Below are 20,395 nucleotides of genomic sequence, written 5' to 3' on the forward strand. Positions count from 1 at the left end.
CAAAGATTATTTTGCCTATTAGATGTGAATTGCCCTCACCTCAGCCAGCCATCTCTTTTACTTTGCTATTTCATAATCTTCCACTGGCTCCATGAAGGTATTGAAAAGAGTGACAAGAAATAGACAGAGCTCTATAAGCAGGTATGTCAAAAGGCCTCACTGTACAGTCACAATTATCTCTATTTGTGTTTGGACTCCTGCTCCAAGATGAGCTACATTCTCTGTAAAACAGGAGACTATGACCTCTGATCCCAATTTCCTGATTACTGGTTTCTGTTTACTAACCCTGATTCATTACAGCTCCTTTCTTCTGCTGCTTACAGTATTCTCCAATGAAAGGTATTACAGTACATACAGAACTGTGACTAATTCTGCACACACCTTTGGCCTTGTGCCAGATAGATTGTTGTTATGTGCTTTTAAGTCAACATCAATTTATGGTGATACTATCTGCAGGTTTTCTTGGCAAGATTTATTATGAGGTTTGCCACAGCCTTCCATTAAGGCTGAGACAAAGTGATTTGCCCATGATCACTCATATAATTTCCAGACCTGAGCAAATATGGTTCTCAGGAATTCTAGTCCTCAAACCACTGCACCTCATTAGATCAGCCAACGGATGAACAAAACAAAACGTGAGATATGGAAGTCAGCACCATCATTCTGTATTTTCGCATCGCAGTTCTTCCCACCATGAGCAAAAATTCAGATTATGTATTTCCAAAGACAGAGTATGCATACAAAGGAAAATCTGGGGGAGGAAAGAAGAGATTCTCTAGAGATAACAGAAAAATAACAACCTATCTCTGAACCCTGCAAATCACAACAAATTCAAGTTGTGCATGCACACTTTTGTCTTGCTGTCAAAAAATATACCCAACAGATAACCATACCTAGATGCTGACCATTGCCGCTTAGGCTAAGAGAAAAGTGGGTTCCAGAACACACACAACCTGTGATGCGTATGCTTGAAGTTCATTCCCATATCCATAAAAGGAAAAGTTTTACTATAAAGCAGGGTCTCCAACCCCACAAGGTTTGGGAAAAGAGGGCAAACCAAATGCTGATCAGCACTCTCATAATTGCTTTGCTGCCTCAACCAGGCCTGTGCCTCCAGAACTCAATTATCCACTTTAAAAGATAATTTTGGCAGCTAAGTAGGTCTGCAGGTTTTGCTGACAGAACATCACAAGAGAAGAAAGAATCGGGTGCCCTTTGGAGTTTGTGCATCAAATAATACTGTACAGTGTCCCTTAGTAGCTCCAATCATGGGTTGGAAAAGCTCTCCAGAACTCAGGCAAGTGTCTTGTCCAGACCTGGTTCCAGAAATTCCTTATCTAAAGTTATTAAGGACTGAATCTGATAAGATAAGCCCTTCATTGAAAGCATGTGCCCTACAAGTGAACTTTGGTCTCTATTCAGGAGAAATGTGGATACCAACAATTGCTCCCGGTAAGTGGTTGCAACTATTACATTTTGGGGATGAAAAAAAAACACTGCCACAGGAATTGGCTTTAGGTTTAATCTTTCTTTGGCTCATCTTGTTCAACTCTAAAATCTTAACTGTATATTACATAACTATCTGAAAGCTAGGCAGGAACGGAAAGCTGAAACAGTGTTCTGGTCTTGTAAGCCAAAACAGGACTAAAGGCATCTAGATCATCAGAATCACCTACAAGCCTTGAAGAAATTTCAAAACAAAGTAAAGCCATGGAAAACATGGTTGTCAACAAAAATACAAAACAACAACATTGAACAAAAACCTCAACGATTTTAAATACAGTATTTGAACAAATGTTCTGACTTTACCATCACAGATATGATGTTGAATTCTGTCCTATTTCAGTATTATAAAAATATCAGTGTTGTTCATACCTTTATAGAATTATGTAGACAAACGGCAAGGGCAACTCCAAGGAACTACAATTTAGATGTTGACAGTGGTATAAACACAGAAGAGAGAGAGAGAGAGAGATGTAAAAGAAATTCAGATTTAGCTAGGCTTCATTCCGGATGCAGAGAAGGACTAGGTCGACATGGTAAAGCTATGATAGTAAAAATAAATTTTGAGGAATGATTTAGAAGATACCGAGTGTCTCGTTCTTTAAAAAATCAGTAACTTTGTATAGCTGATGATGTTAAAATGGCATGCCTGTAACACCTACTCATGAAGTTCCCTGAGCTGTAATCTGCATCTTATCAGCAGAAATGTATTAGTTTCATAGGCTTACTTTTTTGTCACTTATTTCTTGTAAATGAGTGGGCAATTTTCTACGAAGAAAAATAACTTCTTTGAACAGTAGGTAAGAGGGTGGGTGGACTCAAACAGCACATTAAATCAAACTATTGGTCACAAAAAGATGCCAGAAAAAACCACACACAGACAATACACAGAAAGGATGTTTGTGTATTTCTCAGTGGAAATGCTGGAACATTACTCTATCTACAGTAATACAATAAATGGATCCTAATGTAACCTCATTATAAGCATAATACAAAATCATTTCCCGCACTTCCCGCTATATTATAAAGCTAACTATGAAGCACTGCTATTTAATGTAAACCACAGGTCTTTAAAGCAAGGATAGGGACTCTTTGGTCCTCAAGAATTTTAAAGCTAAAACCCCCACAATTCCTTACCACTGGATGAGTAGCAGTGATGGTAGCTGTAATCTTAAACATATAGGGCGCATGACAGACCACCCATTTGGGGAGGCCTGTAACTGGCCCTTTCCCTACTGGATCAGGGCCTCGGCTGCCACAACGGCAGCCTCCGAGGCCCCGATCCTCTGCTTTCCAGGCTGCAGGGAAGCTGCAAAAGGTCGCTTCCCCGCAGCCTGGAAAGGGGTGTCCTCGGGGCTTCAAGACCTGAGGACACCCGATGGCAGCGAGGAGGAGGAGAAAGGGGCCACTCGGCCCCTTTCTCCTCTGCGTCGCTGGTGCAGCCATGTAAAGGCTGTGCCCAGCGACGCAAAGCTGGAAGGAGCTCCGTTTTGGAGCTCCTTCTCGTGCCGCGGAAAGGGCACTCTAGGTGCCCTCATGCGGTGCAACGACGTCACCACCGCGCCGCCTCCAAATGAGGTGGTGCCGCCATTTTGTATGGACTGGGTCTGTATTAGGGTTAGGGGCATCAAGAAGTGACGCCCCTTTCTAACCCTAGTACGGACCCAGTCCGTACTTTTATGCCCTTCTGTAACGGCCATAGAATTCCAAAGTTCTCCACCCCTGATCTAAGGTTGTCATTACTAGCCTTTTTGACAATGAGGTATATACACAGGTTATACAGTATTTGAGGAACTTCCTTGATTCAAGGGATGTTATAAGAAATTAATATCAGAGAAAGTCCTTTCCAGCATTCACAAAGAGAAAAAAGTGAAAGAAAAAAACCCTACCAGAGGACAAGAAGGCCAGTGAAAAGCTCATTTTTCCACCCTCATAAAATAATTTCTAACCAATATTGTCAAATACATAATTTCTGCCTCTTGTAGTTTGTCATCCATCAAGTTTGTGACAATAATACAAAAGAGGTGAGAGATAAAATTAAAATAAGCAAAATATGTGCTATTCTGATGTTATGTATTTCCCTTATCATCATGTGTTCCTAAATTCTGGAAAAGTTTCTGATGCTTTTTTTTTAAAGAATTTAAACACACAAGTGTCTTCATACTTTTGAACAAATAAACAAATCACCCTTTGACTAAGAATGGGAAGATCTGTAAAGTTCAATTTCTTATTTTTCTAGCTTGCAGTTTGTTCCATTTCACCTCCATACAGGTCTAAATGTTTCCTATGTAAATTAATGTGCATGGGGGAGAGGACTATTGCCTAAAATTCACAACTTTGCAGGTTGCTTTCTCTTGTATGATGCTTTTCACTACTATACATATTGTGTATGCTTTACTTTGAAAATTGTCTTGCAAAATCTGGAAAAGATATAACTTACTGTGATTTGCATACTAATTTGTGAAATGCAGATTAGTTAAGTATGTATCCAATGTGAGTTGAATAAAATACTTCCTCATTTCTTAATTCAAACTCACTCTTCAACTTTTGCCCAATAACTCTTATCTTTATGTTTTACATTAGCATCATCACTGGATTACAACTTCCTCGCCACTGACTGCGATGACCAGGGCTGCAGGGAACTGCATTACAACAACTTCTGGAGAGTGGCAGAATTCCCATCCCTGCTCTAGGAGCATGCCATTGGGAGCTGCAATTCATCAGGAATATACAGTAGAATACTGTATTCCCTATACTGTACCTATGTTAGGCAGCATGAGGCAGGGGAGGGAGATTAACATCTATCTCCTAGTATGCTGCTCACCTTTGGGAACTACTACCTCAAGAAGCTCTCAACACCCAGAAGTGCAGTGTCCTCAGTGGGGCTAGCTTTCCTGGGCCCTTGCCCTGACCAGTAGGAAAGGCAAGGACAAAAACAAAAGGCAAGGACAAGACAATAGACACTTCCAGATCTTTCGTGAAGCACTGGATTGCTAGTGAATCATTTTCTCTTGGGAACTCCTGTTTCAAAATAGCTATCCTCTCCCTGGGCAGGTGGGACACGACCTCAGCAGACCAGACAAGAGAGTGTCAGGTCAAAGGTTTCCTACACCTGCTTAACGATAAAGATTTCTGTTACCAACTGGTTCTCTTCCGGCCCTAGGGGTGAAACAGATGGAAAAGACTAAGTGGTTTCCAGCTGCTTTGAAGGCAGGGCATTTAGACAACACACACATTAAAAGCGGCTGGAAACTCCGGAGCGAAAAACTGGAACAAAAAGAAGCTGGAATACTCCAACTCAAGGCAAAAAATGCACATCTTCACACCTGCAGGTATGAATGAATGAATGTTTATTTCTAGACCGCTATTCTTTAGAGATCATAGCGGTTTACAAAATTTAACATCAAAAGACAATACAAAGTGAAAGCCCATAACCCGACAATAGAAAACCCACCCATACCACTTAAAAAAAACCACATAAAAACAATACAACAATTCTAAAAAACATTCTATACAATCATTCAATATAAAAAACCAATTAAAACCCATAAAAACACATAAACAAATTAGCTGGATCAATCAAAGTGCATAGAGAGAAAGGGATAACATCAAGGCACAAAGGGAAGGCTTGACAGAAGAAGAAGGTCTTCAAATTCTTCCTAAAAAGATCTAGGGAGGTTGCTGAGCGGAGCTCGTCGGGCAAAGAGTTCCAGGTCTGCGGGGCCACAATGGAAAATGCCCTTTGTGAAGAAGACACAAACCTTGCCATGGGAACTCTTAATAGATGTTTTCCGCCCGATCTGAGAGTGCGGGGCGGACTGTATGGGGAGAGGAGGTCCTCCAAGTACCCTGGGCCCAAGCCATTTAGGGCTTTATAGGTCATTACCAACACCTTGTATTGTGCCTGGAAGCGAATAGGCAGCCAGTGAAGATCTTGCAGTATAGGTGTTATATGGCTGGTCCTGGAGCATCCAGTGACCAGCCTTGCTGCCATGTTCTGAACCAATTGTAGCTTCCGAGTTTGGTACAAGGGTTGCCCCATGTAGAGCGCATTACAGAAATCTAACCGAGAGGTTACCAGAGCATGTACCACCGTTTCAAGGTCCCCCCAGCCCAGGTAGGGTCGCAGCTGGCGTATCAGCCGAAGCTGATAACAGGTGCTCCTGACCGTCGCATCCACCTGAGATGTAAGGTGAAGCGACAAGTCTAGAAGCACCCCCAGACTGCGAACAGAGTCCTTCAAGGGGAGCGTGACCCCATTCAGGACAGGTAAACGTCCCAGCTGTGGTAAACGTCACAGCAGGGCTGTGGCAAAGCAGAAAAATCAAAGTGCAACAATTCCAATGGATGTAATTAAAACATGGTTAAACCAGGCAGTCCAACAGGGGAGCATGGGGTGAAGGGGGCATATAAGGAGGCCTCCATGATTGTGCTTTGCCAATGTATCAGCACACCAATGCACAAATGCCCTGTACCGGTGAGGCATCGCACATGTGACTGTGTGGCGGTTCAAAGGGGCAGCCATACAATAGAATGGCATCTGGGCATCTATGGGGGGTAATTGGAGGTCACGGGTAGTGTGTTTCTGCAAAGGTGCGCATGCATGGTGGGGGAGATGAACAAAAAAAATATTATCCAGTGGCACAGCTTGACATCGGGCCTTGAATATTCGGCCCGCCTTGGGAGCGGGCTGTGCAGACAGCTTGGTTTAAACCTGCTTTTGGGAAAGCAGGTTCAAGCCACTTTTTCCTGCCTGTCTGCTCCAACCCTCTTTCCAACCCTTCAGGTTTCTACGGAGAGACCCACTTCCTCAGTTTTTCTTCATTCTTCTGGGGTCCATCAGTACTCTGTACCTGGCCCTATGTTTACTTTTTCTTTGTATACTCTGTCTGTAAGAAGCTTCTCCACTTTCCATGATTATAGCAATATCAATAGCAAGTACCTTTCTATACTGCTTATCCGTGAACTAGCACTCCCTGAGTGCCCCAAACAATCTGGGTACTCATTTTTCCAACCTACAAAAGGTTGTGTCAAGGAGCCTTCCAGTATTGAATTACAATGTTGTGGCTGCAGTACCAACATTTAACCACTGTCCTACCAGGGCTCCTTTCAGTTTTCAGTACATACATACTGTCCGTCAACATTCACCTGTTTATGTCTACCTCAGTTTTTCACTCTCTGTTCAATCCTGTAAACTTTGACTACCTCTCATAATCTTGCCTTGATGCTTAATTGTCTCAAGCTATGTCCAAGACTGAACATATCATTACAACTGGAATTACCTTTCAGAATGTGTGACCACTTCCCTTATATCCTTCAAGTTTTCTTCAATATTCACCTATCCCAGAAAGCACCTGGATCGTTATACTGTACTAGTTCCAATAACTTTCAAGAGTGTTTATCAATGTTCTGTCTTTCAGATATTTTGGATTTCAGCTCCAAGACATCCCAGTGAGCATGGCCAGTGGTTAAAGATTTGGGAGTTGAAGTTCAAAACATATGGAGGGCCAAAGCTGAGAATCATTTCCTTATCACAGATATGCCAAAGGATGTGAAACCAACATAATCACATAATTCTTCTATTTATCTATGCCTCTACTTTCAGCACCCTCTGTTTTCCTTTATCTGCTTTAGCTTGCAAGCTTATCCGGACCTGCCATACCTGTTTTCTTTAAAACACAATACACATAGTTGGTCATGTATAAACAAATAACAACAATTCTGCCCTAGGCAAACACATGATGCATTTGTTTTTCTAGCAACAAAACTGGTTAAAATAATAATTCAGTGGTGGTGTGTCTTTCAAGTCATTTCTAACTTATGGCAGCCCTAAAGTGAACCTATCATAGGGTTTTCATGGAAAGATTTGTTCAAAGGAGGCTTCCACTGCCTTCCTCTGAGGTTGAGAGAGTGTACCTAGCCCACAATCATCCAGTAGATTTCTGTGGCTGAGTGGTAATTCAAACGCTGGTCTCCCAGAGTCCTAGTCCAACATTCAATCCACTATACCATGCTGGCTCTCTAAAATAATTAAAATGTTTAGTTTTTGAAATAATAGTTGTTGTTTATTTAAAAATAAAAGAACTGGCTCTAATAAAAGAAGAAGCTGTTTTAAAAGGTGTTGTCATCATAGAGCACTTGCCAAAAGGGCAAGAAATTATGCGTGTATGTGATCTCCTCTGACTTTACAGTCAGACACTGAAGTAAGCAGAGTATTCTATTGAAGGCTAAGCCAAACAGGAAAATAAGGCAAACTTAAATCAACTTGTATTCAAAGGCTGCATTTAGACATAACATCAAATCAAGCGTGCTGTCAGACTCATCTTCAGTCCATTAGCCTTAGGCTCATGAACTACTGTTTCCATTTCTTCAGGCACAGCTTAGAGATCAAAAGAGCCTGTTTCTGTTTTTGATTAACCTTGCATTAGCATTTAGTTCAACCCCTACACTGTAGTTAATATTATGTCTAGCTGAAACAGCTTATTTGAAGCTGGTTTGTTCCAACCAACCATTGCTGTTGGGTGCTTTCCTAGTAATTTTCAACCTTAAGAATACCTTAAGACAAACCTATCACAGGGCTTTCTTGGCAAGAATTATTCAGAGGTTTGCCACTGCCTTTCTCCGAGGCTCAGTGTTTGTGACTTCAAACCCTGGTCTCTCAGAGTATAGTCCCAAACACGAACCACTACACAATGCTGGCTCTCTCAATTAACCACAGTCAAGGTTAATTATAATTATCTAGGTTTGGATGACACAGCAAGGTGCAGTTGAACAAAAAGACAGGCAGACATTTCATGGCTGTATCAGAATAAAGGGGGAGAATACTGTCTATGTAAGCCCAAGGCTTGCTAAATCTGACTCTTGTATTCCTAAACTACAGTATATGGTTACATATAAAAGCAGCTCATTATTTATAATGAGAGCAGGACCTTTAAACAGTGAAATAATGAGACAAATAAATAAAACAGGCTAGCACTGGACTGACTGAATAATAAAGATACAGAACCTCAATGGAGATAAAGTGATCTTATTTCAATTTAAACATCCATTTGAAATGTCTCCCATAGTTCATCTAATGGCCAAAGCACAATGGTAATGGACTTGATCTACCTGCTGAAGACTCCAGGTGCAATATTCAGTTATCCAGCAATATCTAGATAACAGGACAGAAATAATCCTCTTACAACAACAACATTATTTTCACTAACACCAGAAACAGAAAAATGTATGAACTGCAAGGTAAGTATTGGTGAACAATTATTAATAATCAATTTTAAAACATGTTATAACTGCTGCCCTATGCAACTAGGCTCATCATCTATACCCCTTTCCCCCAAAATTGGAACTCAAGGCAAAGGTTAACTTTCTGACAGAGATTATTCCTTTTACATGTGTTCCCCTGTTACCATATGCCTAACATTACAAACAGAGGCACATTTGGATATGCAAACATCCAAGCTTGAATTATTGCCAGTCTTTGAAAGCAAAACAATTTAAATGTCTATTAGGACTGGAAATTGATCCATTAGAAGTTGAACCAGCCCATCACTGTGTGTATATAAATTACACAGTTCTATGTACTATAATATCCAAAATCCACAAAGCAGTGATGCCTTTATTGGGCAACCAAAACGCATAAAATATATGTCGCAAGCTTTCAAAGTCAAGAGGTAGGTGGTGGTGATAATAATAATAATAATAATAATAATAATAATAATAATAATAATAATATTTATATACCACTATTCCAAGGATCACAGCGGTGCACAACAAGAGATAAAAGACAGTTAAAAACATCACAAACCCCAGTACCCCTAGCAAATAACAACAATAGACAACCAAACAGCTCCCCATACAAATGGCTGTGTAGAATGGAATACAACATAACACTGCTAGCCCTTCACATTTGCATTTTTGATTATTTGTGGTTTTGATTAATATATTCCATCTAGGAATGTCCAGCACAACTTTGCAAAACGTTGACCATAGAGTTATGCTGGAGAACCTAGAAGTTCCTAGAGAAAACACTTCTCTATGATCAACTTCTGGCAGATGTTGACCATAGAGTTGCACTGGAGGACCTGGAAATTCCTAGAGAGGTATTCTCTCTGGTAAAAAGAATAGTGTTTGTTTTTTAATTTGTGGTTTTTCCACATTCACGGGTGTCCTTAACCCTAGCGAATGTGGAGTGACCACTGTATACCCTTTTGTATCAGGAAAAGTTCTGAATGCTTTGCAGCAAAATATAGTCAGAAGGACACTATTAAAACTGGTTAGATTAATTTTAAAGTAAAGTATTTATTTATTTATTTTAAAAAATTAAAATTAAAAAAGCTACTAGCAACAAAAAAACAACAACTTTTAAACAACCATAGCAGAAAACTAAATTGGGTACCCAAGCTCTGTTTGGGAATTCCAGCTCCCCATGTGATTAGACAGTAAGGATGGGCCCACTCTGTCCCCATTTTGCTACCCTCTGTGTGTTGGACGGTGTCTGCATGAAGGAGCATACTCTCCTCATCTCTTGGACTTAAGAATGACTTATGTGAAGTGCAACTTCCAGAATCCACAGCAGGGATGGGAACCATGCCTTTCCAGACAAGGCTCACGAGGGGGAAAGCCTGGCGGAATAAGAAGGTCTTTAAATCCTTCTTAAAAGTACATATCAAGGGAGGAGGAAGTACATAGAATCATAGAGTTGGAAGAGACCGCAAGGGCCATCCAGTCCAACCCCCTGCCATGCAGGAACTCCAGATCAATGCATCCCCGACAGATGGCCATCTAGCCTCCGTTTGAAGACCTCCAAGGACTCCGAGGGAGTGTGTTCCACTGACGAACAGCCCTTACTGTCAGGAAATTCCTCCTAATGTTGAGGTGGAATCTCTTTTCCTGCAGCTTGCATCCATTGCTCCAGGTCCTAGTCTCTGGAGCAGCAGAAAACAAGCTTACTCCCTCCTCAATATGACATCCCTTCAAGTATTTAAATAGGGCCATCATATCACCGCTTAACCTTCTTTTCTCCAGGCTAAACATACCCAGCTCCCTGAGTCGTTCCTCATAGGGCTTGGTTTCCAGACCCTTCACCATTTTAGTCACCCTCCTTTGGACACGCTCCAGTTTCTCAATGTCCTTTTTGAATTGTGGTGCCCAGAACTGGACACAATATTCCAGGTGGGGCCTGACCAGAGCAGAATATAGTGGCACTATTACTTCCCTGGATCTAGATACGATACTTCTATTGATGCAGCCTAAAATCGCATTGGCCTTGTTAGCTGCCGCATCGCACTGTTGACTCATGTTCAACTTGTGGTCTACTTGGACTCCTAGATCCCTTTCACATGTTGTCTCCTTAAGCCAGGTGTCCCCCATCCTATATCTGTGCATTTCATTTTTCCGCCCTAAGTGCAGTACCTTACATTTCTCCCTGTTGAAGTTAATTTTGTTAGCTGAGGCCCAGCTTTCTAGTCTCTTCAGGTCATTTTGAATTTTGATCCTGTCCTCTGGAGTATTAGCTATTCCTCCTAATTTGGTGTCATCTGCAAATTTGATAAATATTCCCCCAATTTTTTCCTCCAAGTCATTGATAAAGATGCTGAACAGTACTGGGCCGAGGACAGCGCCCTGTGGGACCCCACTGGTCACTTCTCTCCAGGAGGAAAAGGTGCCGTTGTTGAGCACCCTTTGGGTTCGTCCAGTCAACCAATTACAAATCCATGTAACAGTTGTCTTGTCTAGCCCACATTTTACAAGCTTGTTTGCAAGAATGTCATGGGGAACTTTGTCAAAGGCCTTACTGAAATCAAGATATACTATATCCATAGCATTCCCTTCATCTACCAAGCTGGTAATTTTTATCAAAGAAAGAGATTAGATTTGTCTGGCATGACTTGTTTCTCTGAAACCCATGTTGACTTTTTGTGATTATGGCATTGCCTTCTAGATGTTCACAGACTCTCTGTTTAATGAGCTGCTCTAGAATCTTTCCTAATACTGATGTCAGACTAACTGGACGATAATTGTTGGGATCCTCTTTCTTCCCCTTTTTGAAGATGGGGACAACGTTTGCCCTCCTCCAGTCTGCTGAGACTTCTGTTCTCCAGGAGTTTTCAAAGATTATTGCCAATGGCTCTGATATTACATTTGCCAGTTCTTTTAATACGGAGCTCATTGGGGAGGGAGTTCCAGAGCTGTGGGGCTGAGATCGAAAAAGCTCTCCGAGTTGAAACATAACGAGCATCTGGAACTCTTAATAGATGTCTCTCACCCGATCTGAGTGTGCGGGGCAGATTATATGGGGAGAGGCGGTCCTCCAAGTACCCTGGGCCTGAGTATGAAGGGATATCTATGTAGGCAGGCCACTCTTCTTTCTGGCCTTGTGGTAATGGGAGACAAAGCATTTTAAACTCTATTAACAAAACAAAAAGGTGTGTCCTATAATCCAAGATGTCTCAGTCCTTTGTGAGGTCACAAACCCCTTTATTAGACAGTTTGCTACTTCTTTAAATATCATGGTTGAATAGTATGGAATCCTGGGATCTGTTTTTTGGTGAGATACTTAAAATTTTCAGTTACAGAGTTCTAGTCTACCCTCCTGAGCTACAATTCCCAAAGTATCAAAATAAAATTAAACTGATTAAACCCCAATCTCTCTTGTCTCAGGATACTTTGGTATCTTCTAAGTGCCTCGCCCAACTGCAAATGTCAGGATGCCATAGGATGGAACAATGGCAATTCAGCTGGTACAGATATACCAGGGTAGTGCAGATACACCCTCTATCAAGTTAATTTAAGTGTTAACAGCACTTGTAAAGCATTGTTATGCTGCAATATTTTAATAGGTAAACAAGCCAGGACCATAGACCAGGAGAGAAAGTTACCAAAAGCTTATAAATAATATCAGTTAGCTACCAGCAGAGGAGTTAATGCCATGAGAAAAGATCTTGCTGATATGGTGCTATGAAAGGATTTGATATACAGAAAGACTTGACATTACTGATAATTTTGGTTTCAGAAACACATTTCTCAAAATAAAGTGCCACTAAAACTACTCTTAGAATTGTGATTAAAGTAGGATAAAATTCAAGGGGGCATCTTGTATCACCTATGCAATTTCATTCATACCTTGCACACACTCTAGTTTTAGATTAAAAAGAGGTAGGTAAAGTGCAAGTCTCCAAATTTTGCTGGATGATGACTCCTAACATTTCATAAAATGGAGCATGTTGGCTAGGGATTAAGGGAATTGCAGTTCAACTTCGCTTCCATCATAAAAAATTTGTTCGTTGTGGCAGGAGGACCCTCAAAATTTGAGAAACATATGGGAGTCAGTGTGGCGCAGTGGTTTGAGTGCTGGACTGTGATTCTGGCGATGAGGGTTCAATTCCCAGCTGAGTCAGGAGATCCTGACCTTGGACAAGTCACATGCTCTCAGCTGCAGGGAAAGAAAATGGTAAACTTCTTCTGAACAAATCTTGCCAGGAAAACCCTGCAATAGGCTCACCTTAGGGTTGCCACAAATTGGAGGAACACAACAACAATAAAATGTACAAAAACCCAATAAATTGCTTCAGGTTTATAATCTACTCCCATTTTGTAGCAATGTAAAAGCAAGCTAAAGGCAAATTCCCTTCCATTTCAACTAATCCCATTAAGATTTTTATCTAAAACACCATAAAGCCATGTTTTAGTGACACACATGACCTTAACTCCAGGTCACTGTCCACCACCCTCCTGTCTCAAATATATGTATGTGTGTGTGTATGAGCCTTCAACTCGCCTACAGCAGCCCCATTTATTTCATAGGATTTTTTTAGGCAAGAAATTACTCAAAGGTGGTTTCGCCACTTCCTTCCTCTGAAATATAGCTGAACTTTTGGAGCCTTTAACAACAATAATATTTGTCGGTGTACAGACTGCCCCTTTGGGGCAGCCTGAACCCACCCCTTTTCCCGACGGATCGGGGCCTCAGCTGCCACAGGGGCATCCCTGAGGCCCGATCCGCCACTTTTCCAGGCCATGGGGAAGCGGCAAAAGGTCAATTCCCCGCGGCCTGGAAAGGGGTGTCCTTGGGGCTTCATGCCCCAAGGACACCCCGACAGCAGCGGGGGGAAAGAGAAAGAGGCCGCTTGGCCCCTTTCTCCTTTGTGTTGCTGGCACAGCTGTGTAAAGGCTGCGCCAGCGACACAAACAAAGGAAGGAGCTCCTTCCAGCGCTGCTGAAAGGGCGCCACAGGCACCCTTCAATAGCGCCAAGACCTGTGGCGCCCTTTCAGTGGCACTGGAAGGAGCTCTGAAACGGAGCTCCTTCCTTTGTTTGTGTCGCTGGCGCAGCCTTTACATTTGGAGGCAGCGTGGCCGTGACATAATGGCGGCATCCATGTAGAAAGGGCACTGCCATTACAACATACTAGGGTTGCGGGGCATCTGGAAAGGACACCCCGAGGCAACCCTAGTACGTGTGCAGGCCGGCGCAAAGCGCTGGTCTGTACAGCACCATTTATTTCTTACCTGCCTCTCCCTATCGAACCTATAATAGGGAGAGGCAGCAAACAAATAAATTTATTATTATTATTATTATTGAGGCAGAGAACAACAACAAATCAAAAAATTAACAACATCAGCTAAAGCACATTAATTAAAATATGCAACAGTTTAAAAGGACAAATAAGATGCACACATTTTAAACCAGTCCACATTTAAAATTCAACATCTTAATTCACAATTTAAAATTATTTGGACAAGCCTGCCAGAAGAGATCTGGCATATACTGTACAGTCAGCCCTCCATGTGTACTGATTCTTCATCTATAGATTCCACCATCCACGGCTTGAAAATATTCCAAAAGTGAGTCCAAGTAGACCACAAGTTGAACATGAGTCAACAGTGCGATGCGACAGCTAAAAAGGCCAATGCGAATTTAGGCAGAATCGACAGAAGTATAGTGTCTAGATCAAGAGAAGTAATAGTGCCAATGTATTCTGCTTTGGTCAAGCCCCACCCGGAATATTGTGTCCGGTTCTGGGCACCACAATTCAAAAAGGATGTGGAGAAACTGGAGCATGTCCGAAGGAGGGCGACTAAAATGGTGAAAGGTCTGGAAGCCATGCCCTATGAGGAAAGAGAGGGACCTGGGGATGTTTAGCCTGCAGAAGAAAGGTTAAGAGGGGATATGATAGCCCTGTTTAAATACTTGAAGAGATGTCATACTGAGGATGGAGCAAGCTTGTTTTCTGCTGCTCCAGAGAACAGGGCCTGGAACAATGGATGCAAGCTCCAAGAAAAGAGATTCCACCTCAACATTAGGAGGAACCTCTTGACAGTAAGGGCTGTTTGACAGTGGAATACACTCCCTTGGAGTGTAGTGGAGTCTCCTTCCTTGGAGGTCTTTAAGCAGAGGCTGGATGGCCATCTGTCAGGGATGCTTTGATTGAGATTTCCTGCATGGCAGGGGGTTGGATTGGATGGCCCTTGCGGTCTCTTCCAACTCTCTGATTCTAAGCAAACTTTGATTTTGCTATTTTATGCAAGGGACACTGTTTTACTCTGCCATTGTATATAACGGGATTTGAACATCCATGGATTTTGGTATCCTTGGTGGGGAGTCCTCTAACCAAACTGCAGTAGATACCAAGGGCCCACTCTTTAACAATCTTGCAAAACTGAAATGACTTGGATTTGTTGTTGTTGTTAAGTGCTATCGAGTCGATAGACCCATGGCGACCCAACAGATAAGACATCTCCAAGTCTTCCACTGCTTCTCTTAGGTCCTGTAAATTCATGCCTGTGAGTTCCTTAATAGAGTCTATCTTTCTAGCATTTGGTCCAAAACACATTGCAGAAATAATCCAGTTTGAGACCGTTTTGACTGCCCTGGCTCAATGCTAGGGAACCCCGGGAACTGTAGTTTTGTGAAACATTTAGCCTTCTCTGGTCCAAACACACTGCAGAAGCAATCCAGTTTGGGACTGCTTTGACAGCCCTGTCTCAGCGAAAGAGAATCCTGGGAACTATAGTTTTTGCGGTACCAGAACTCTGACAGAAAAGGCTAAGTTCGTCCAAACCAAGAAGAGAAGAAAAAACAAAGTGTGGGTGCACTATAAATCACTAAGTACAGATACCAAGAAACAGTAAGATACTGCACAAAATTTAGTTAGACTCTTACAAATACACGTATAATTAAACAATTATCAATGGGCAATAAAATATCTGTTCATCATAATAGTGGAGAACAATAAGTGTTATTTATGAGCCCAAAACAGATATCCTTGCAAGGATATTATTGTAAATAGTACGGAGTAATAAAATGGGGGGGGATCATCTTCTCAAAATGGTAAATCCATGGCAGTCAATATAAAGCAAACAGCACTGTAATTCCAATCAGATGAAGAGCAAGGTAACCGGATGGCACCGGCAGCAGTGGCACCGGTAACAAACATAAGTCACCTTGCAAGGATTATACTGTAACTTGCATGGAGCGGAAAGATGAAAACAAATCCTCTTTTCAAAATGGTAAATCCATGGTTATCAATATGAGGCAAGCATATCAGTCATTCCAATCAGGTGAAAAGCAAGGTGACAGAGTGGCACTGGTAGAGGTAGCACAGGTTATTTCTTCAGTGTGTTTTGGACCAGAGAAGGCTAAATGTCTCACAAACACTACACTTCCCAGAACTTTCTAGCACTGATCCAGGGCAGCCAAAGTGGTCTCAAACTGGATGATTTCTGCAGTGTGTTTGGGAGCTCTGTCAGAAAGCTCTGGTACCACAATAATCTACCATTCCCAGGGTTCCCTAGCACTGAGCCTGGGGGGGTTAAAGCAATCTCAAACTGGATTGTTTCTGAAGTGTGCTTTGGACCTCTCTTTCTACATCCCTCCACCTTCCCTGGCATTACTCTCTGTGGGATTTTTACATACCCCTTTCTACACCTCGCACACCCCTTTTTCAGCCGGGAGCCACAGTCCGCGAAGGCAATGCAGCAAGAGGAGGAGAGGGAGGCCATTGACCAATCTCCTAAGGAACTAGCAGCCCTTTCTGGCAGGGTTACATGGCCTCTCCCTCTTAAACCCAATCCAGCCAGGCTGGTCCCAGATCGATCAAAAGGGAGGCGGGAAAGATGGCTTAGAGCGAGGAGCTGAGCACCAAGGGCATTTCACTGAGGCGATGCTGCGGATCTCCAGAGAGACGGGTTGCCATAGCGATCGGCTGGTGGGATGCTGCTGTTGTTCTTGTGCATCTTCAAGTATGGCTCCCCTAAGGTGAACCTACCATTGGGTTTTCTTGGCCAGTTTCTTCAGAGGGGGGTTGCCATGACCTTCCCTGAGACTGAAAGAGTGAGATTTACAGAGAGTCACCCACTGTTAGATAAAAATCTCACAGGATTAGTCAAAAATCAAGGGAATTTGCCTGTGGCTTGCTTTTGTATTGCTCCAAAATGGAAGTAGGCGATAAACCTGATGCAACTTATTGAGGGCGTTATAGACAGCAGTTGTTGTCGTGTGCCATCGAATCATTTCCGATTTACAGCAACCCTAAAGCGAGCCTGTCATGGGGTTTTCTTGGCAAGATGTCTTCAGAGGAGGTTTGCCATTGCCATCCCGAGGCTGAGAAAGAGCGACTTCTTGCCCAAGGTCACTCAATGGGGTTTCCAAGGCTTTGCCAGGATTCGAACCCAGGTCTCCAGAGTCATTATAGTCCAACGCTCAAGTTTCTATTATTAGTATTATTACAAGCAAACTACAAACCCCAGAATTCCATAGCATGGAACCACAGGGGTGAAAGCGGTGTCAAACTGGGTTATTTCTCCAGTGAGGACGCAGCCTCTTGAGACCGTTCTGACAGGCCTGGCTCAGTGCTGCTAGGGAATCCTGGGAACTGTAGTTTTGTGAGGCAGTTAGTTTTTCTCTTGTCGAAGAGCTCTGGGCCAAAGCTCTTCGACAAGAGAAAAACTAACTGCTTCACAAAACTACAGTTCCCAGAATTCCCTAGCAGCACAGGGCAGTCAAAGCGGTCTCCAAACTGGATTGGAAGAAAACGGGTCTAAAAAGCGACTAGGCCGCGCGTTGCTATAGAAACGGTGAAAAGGGGCCCCGGGTTAGAACGGCCGTTGGTTGCCATGGCGACGGGGGGCTGCGCGCGGCGGAAGGAGCGCCTCACCTGCCGAACGTTCGATTCATTCCAGAGTCGCCGCCGCCGCCGCCGCCGCCGCTGTTGCCAGGCAGACGCAGGTTGGTCCTCAAGCTGAAGCCCTTCTCCAGCTGCGGAGGCGCCGAGGCAGCTGCGGAGGAGGAAGAGGCCAAGCGCTCATGCTCCAACGTGACAGACTCGTTCCGCTTTCTCATGCCGGCGGCGGCTCCCAACGCGCTCCAGGGAAGATGATGATGAAGACGACGACGCCTCCGTGCCCAAAACGCCGCTACATCTTCCCAAGCCCCAGCCCTGCCACCCAAAGAGGAGCGGCCCCGCCAATCAAGGGGCGGCCCAAAGTCACGTGACGTGACTCCTCTTTGTCGGAGGTGGAGAACGAGAAGAAAAAACCCGTTGGCTCCGCCCCGCGTGCCCACAACCAAAATGGCCGCCGCGCCTTCGCTGAGGGGAAAAAATAAACAAAACAAGCCCCCCTTTTTAATCTTTTTTCTCCCCCCCTCAAAAAACAAAGCAAAACTCTTCATAATCCCACAAAAACTCTCCTGTACCTGAAGCGTATTTTTTTTCTTTTTCCTTTTGGGTCACCTAAGCAGCAGCATCCGCAGGGCATAAATAATCCGGTTTGACACCGCTTTGGCTGCCCTGGCTCAAAGCTATGGAACTCTGGAAAGTGTAGTTTGACAGCGTGATCTAGGCAGCATCCTTGGGCAGAAATAATCCGATTTGACACCTCTTTAACTGCCACGGCTCAATGTCCTGGTGACACAACGAACTACACTTTCCCAGAATTCCATAGCATCGAGCCATAAAGTGGCGTCAAACCGGATTATTTATTCTAGGGCTGCAACAAACTGTACTTTCCCAAAATTCCATAGCATTGCGCCATAAAGCGATGTCAAGCCAGTTTATTTCTGCAGTGCGGATGCAGCCCAGATCTCATAACCGCAAAAGAGGACCGTGCACCACAAAATGTTGGACATTTAATAAAAATGCAGGACGTAAATAAAAAAAGCTGAAAACACTATTATAAATATGAATTGATGCTTCCTGGGCAGCATCTGCATTGCAGAAATGATCCAGTTTGACACCACTTTAACTACCATGTCTTAGTGCTATGGAATTCTGGGAAGTCTGGTTTTGTGAGACGTTTAACTTTCTTTGTCAGAGAACTCTGGTGCCACAAAAAACTGCATTTCCCAGAATTCCATAGCCTTCAGCCATGGCAGTTACTGTAGTGTGATACTGGATTACTTCTGCAATGCAGATGCAGAGAGTTGAATTCTATCAACCAGGCTTTCAAAAGGAGTGACATCAGAGATCCCACTAAATCTCTTTAGCCATCCTCAAAATGGAGGACAGGCTGAAAAGTAGGACATGTTTTGGAAAAGGAGGACCTCAGTCACCCTGGGCATTGAGCATGGACATACAATATTTTATTTCCTTTCTTGCCAGCAGCAACTCACATTCATGCCGATCTTATGATGCCACATCTCCAGAGTTACACGATTAAGGGCCAAACCACAGTAGAGAAATAATCCAGTCTGGGACCACTTTGCCCTGGCTCAGTGCTAGGGAATCCTGGGAATTGTAGTGTATTGTGGCTCCAGAGCTCTCTGACAGGGAAGGCTAAATGCCTCACAAAACTACAGTTAGTAGAATTCCCTATCATTCAGCCAGGGCAGTTAAAGCGGTCTCAAACTGGATTATTTTGGCAGTGTGTTTTGGCCCTTAGACACCTTAAAAGTATACAGTGGAAATCTCTGCTGTTAATTTGCAATGTCTTTCCCAGCTTCACCTGGACTGCAGATCCCCAATATTCCCATTTAGTCATGGGATTTGGGCCATTCTTTGAGAACACTGCAGGCAGCTGCTCCTCATAAAACTTGAATGAGAGGCAAAGGTCACCTAATATAACCTCTGACAGCAGCAAGTTATCTCAAAGAGATTGAAAGGAAAGTTCTCAAGGTGTTCTCTGTCATTAAATGCCCTTTCACCTGACATCTGATTTCAGATGTTATCCTCAAGGGTTGCTTCTTGATTCTAACCACACTTTTCAGCAGAAAAGGCTCTGAGCACAGCTTACACAGAGATTTTTTAAAGCCGTCAAGTCTGCAGTCGTGGGTATCTCTGTGTGCTTGTTCCCTCCTCCAAATACTAAGTGTATTTGGTTGGTTTAGTGCACACAGAAAGACACAGATCCAGTTAGTTAGCAAGAGATTTAGCGGGATCTCTGATGTCACTCCTTTTGAAAGCCTGGTTGACAGAATTTAACTCTCTCTAATCCTCCGGCCTGAAAAGGCATGCTGTTTGTCCTGATCTAATAATGCTGCTTCTCCAGATTTTACAAGGTCTGGAAATCCAAAAAATAAAATGGAGTTGTCAGGGATGCTCTAGGTCAGGAGATTGTGGATTGCAAAAAAGGACTTGGGTATCAAAGCGGTGTACAACAAGAAGTACAATACAAAGTCAAAATAAAACATAACAGGCCTCTCTCCCCCTCAAGATGGTGGTTGGAAGGAGGGCTTTTTCTTCTTTCAGGCAGGCAGTTGGAGCTAGCCTGCTTCTCTCCCCCCAAAGTAACCTGACCTTAAATGTAACATTAAGGAGAAGCATGTGGTAAAGGGGCATTAATGGCAGGAGAACCTGTAGTATCTTACTAGCAGTCTCCATGGGATAATATACAAAGACTTCTTGTAGCACCTTTGCGACTAAATGAAAGAAAGAAGCTAGTAGCATGAGCTTCCGTAG

General features: G+C 43.1%; 1 protein-coding gene across 1 annotated transcript in view; it reads right to left on the reverse strand.

Annotated features, from left to right (window-relative positions):
- Positions 1-17,963, reverse strand: part of ABHD12 (abhydrolase domain containing 12, lysophospholipase) — a 54,292-nt gene extending 36,329 nt beyond the window's left edge. Inside the window, exon 1 of the mRNA XM_042478690.1 lies at positions 17,657-17,963. Within this exon, the coding sequence (XP_042334624.1) occupies positions 17,657-17,841 (185 nt within the window). The 5' untranslated portion in view covers positions 17,842-17,963. The remainder of the gene's footprint in view (positions 1-17,656) is intronic.
- Between the last annotated feature and the right edge of the window lie 2,432 nt (positions 17,964-20,395).

This window comes from Sceloporus undulatus, chromosome 1 (assembly GCF_019175285.1).
Source record: "Sceloporus undulatus isolate JIND9_A2432 ecotype Alabama chromosome 1, SceUnd_v1.1, whole genome shotgun sequence".
In the NCBI taxonomy this organism is placed as follows: Eukaryota; Metazoa; Chordata; class Lepidosauria; order Squamata; family Phrynosomatidae; genus Sceloporus; species Sceloporus undulatus.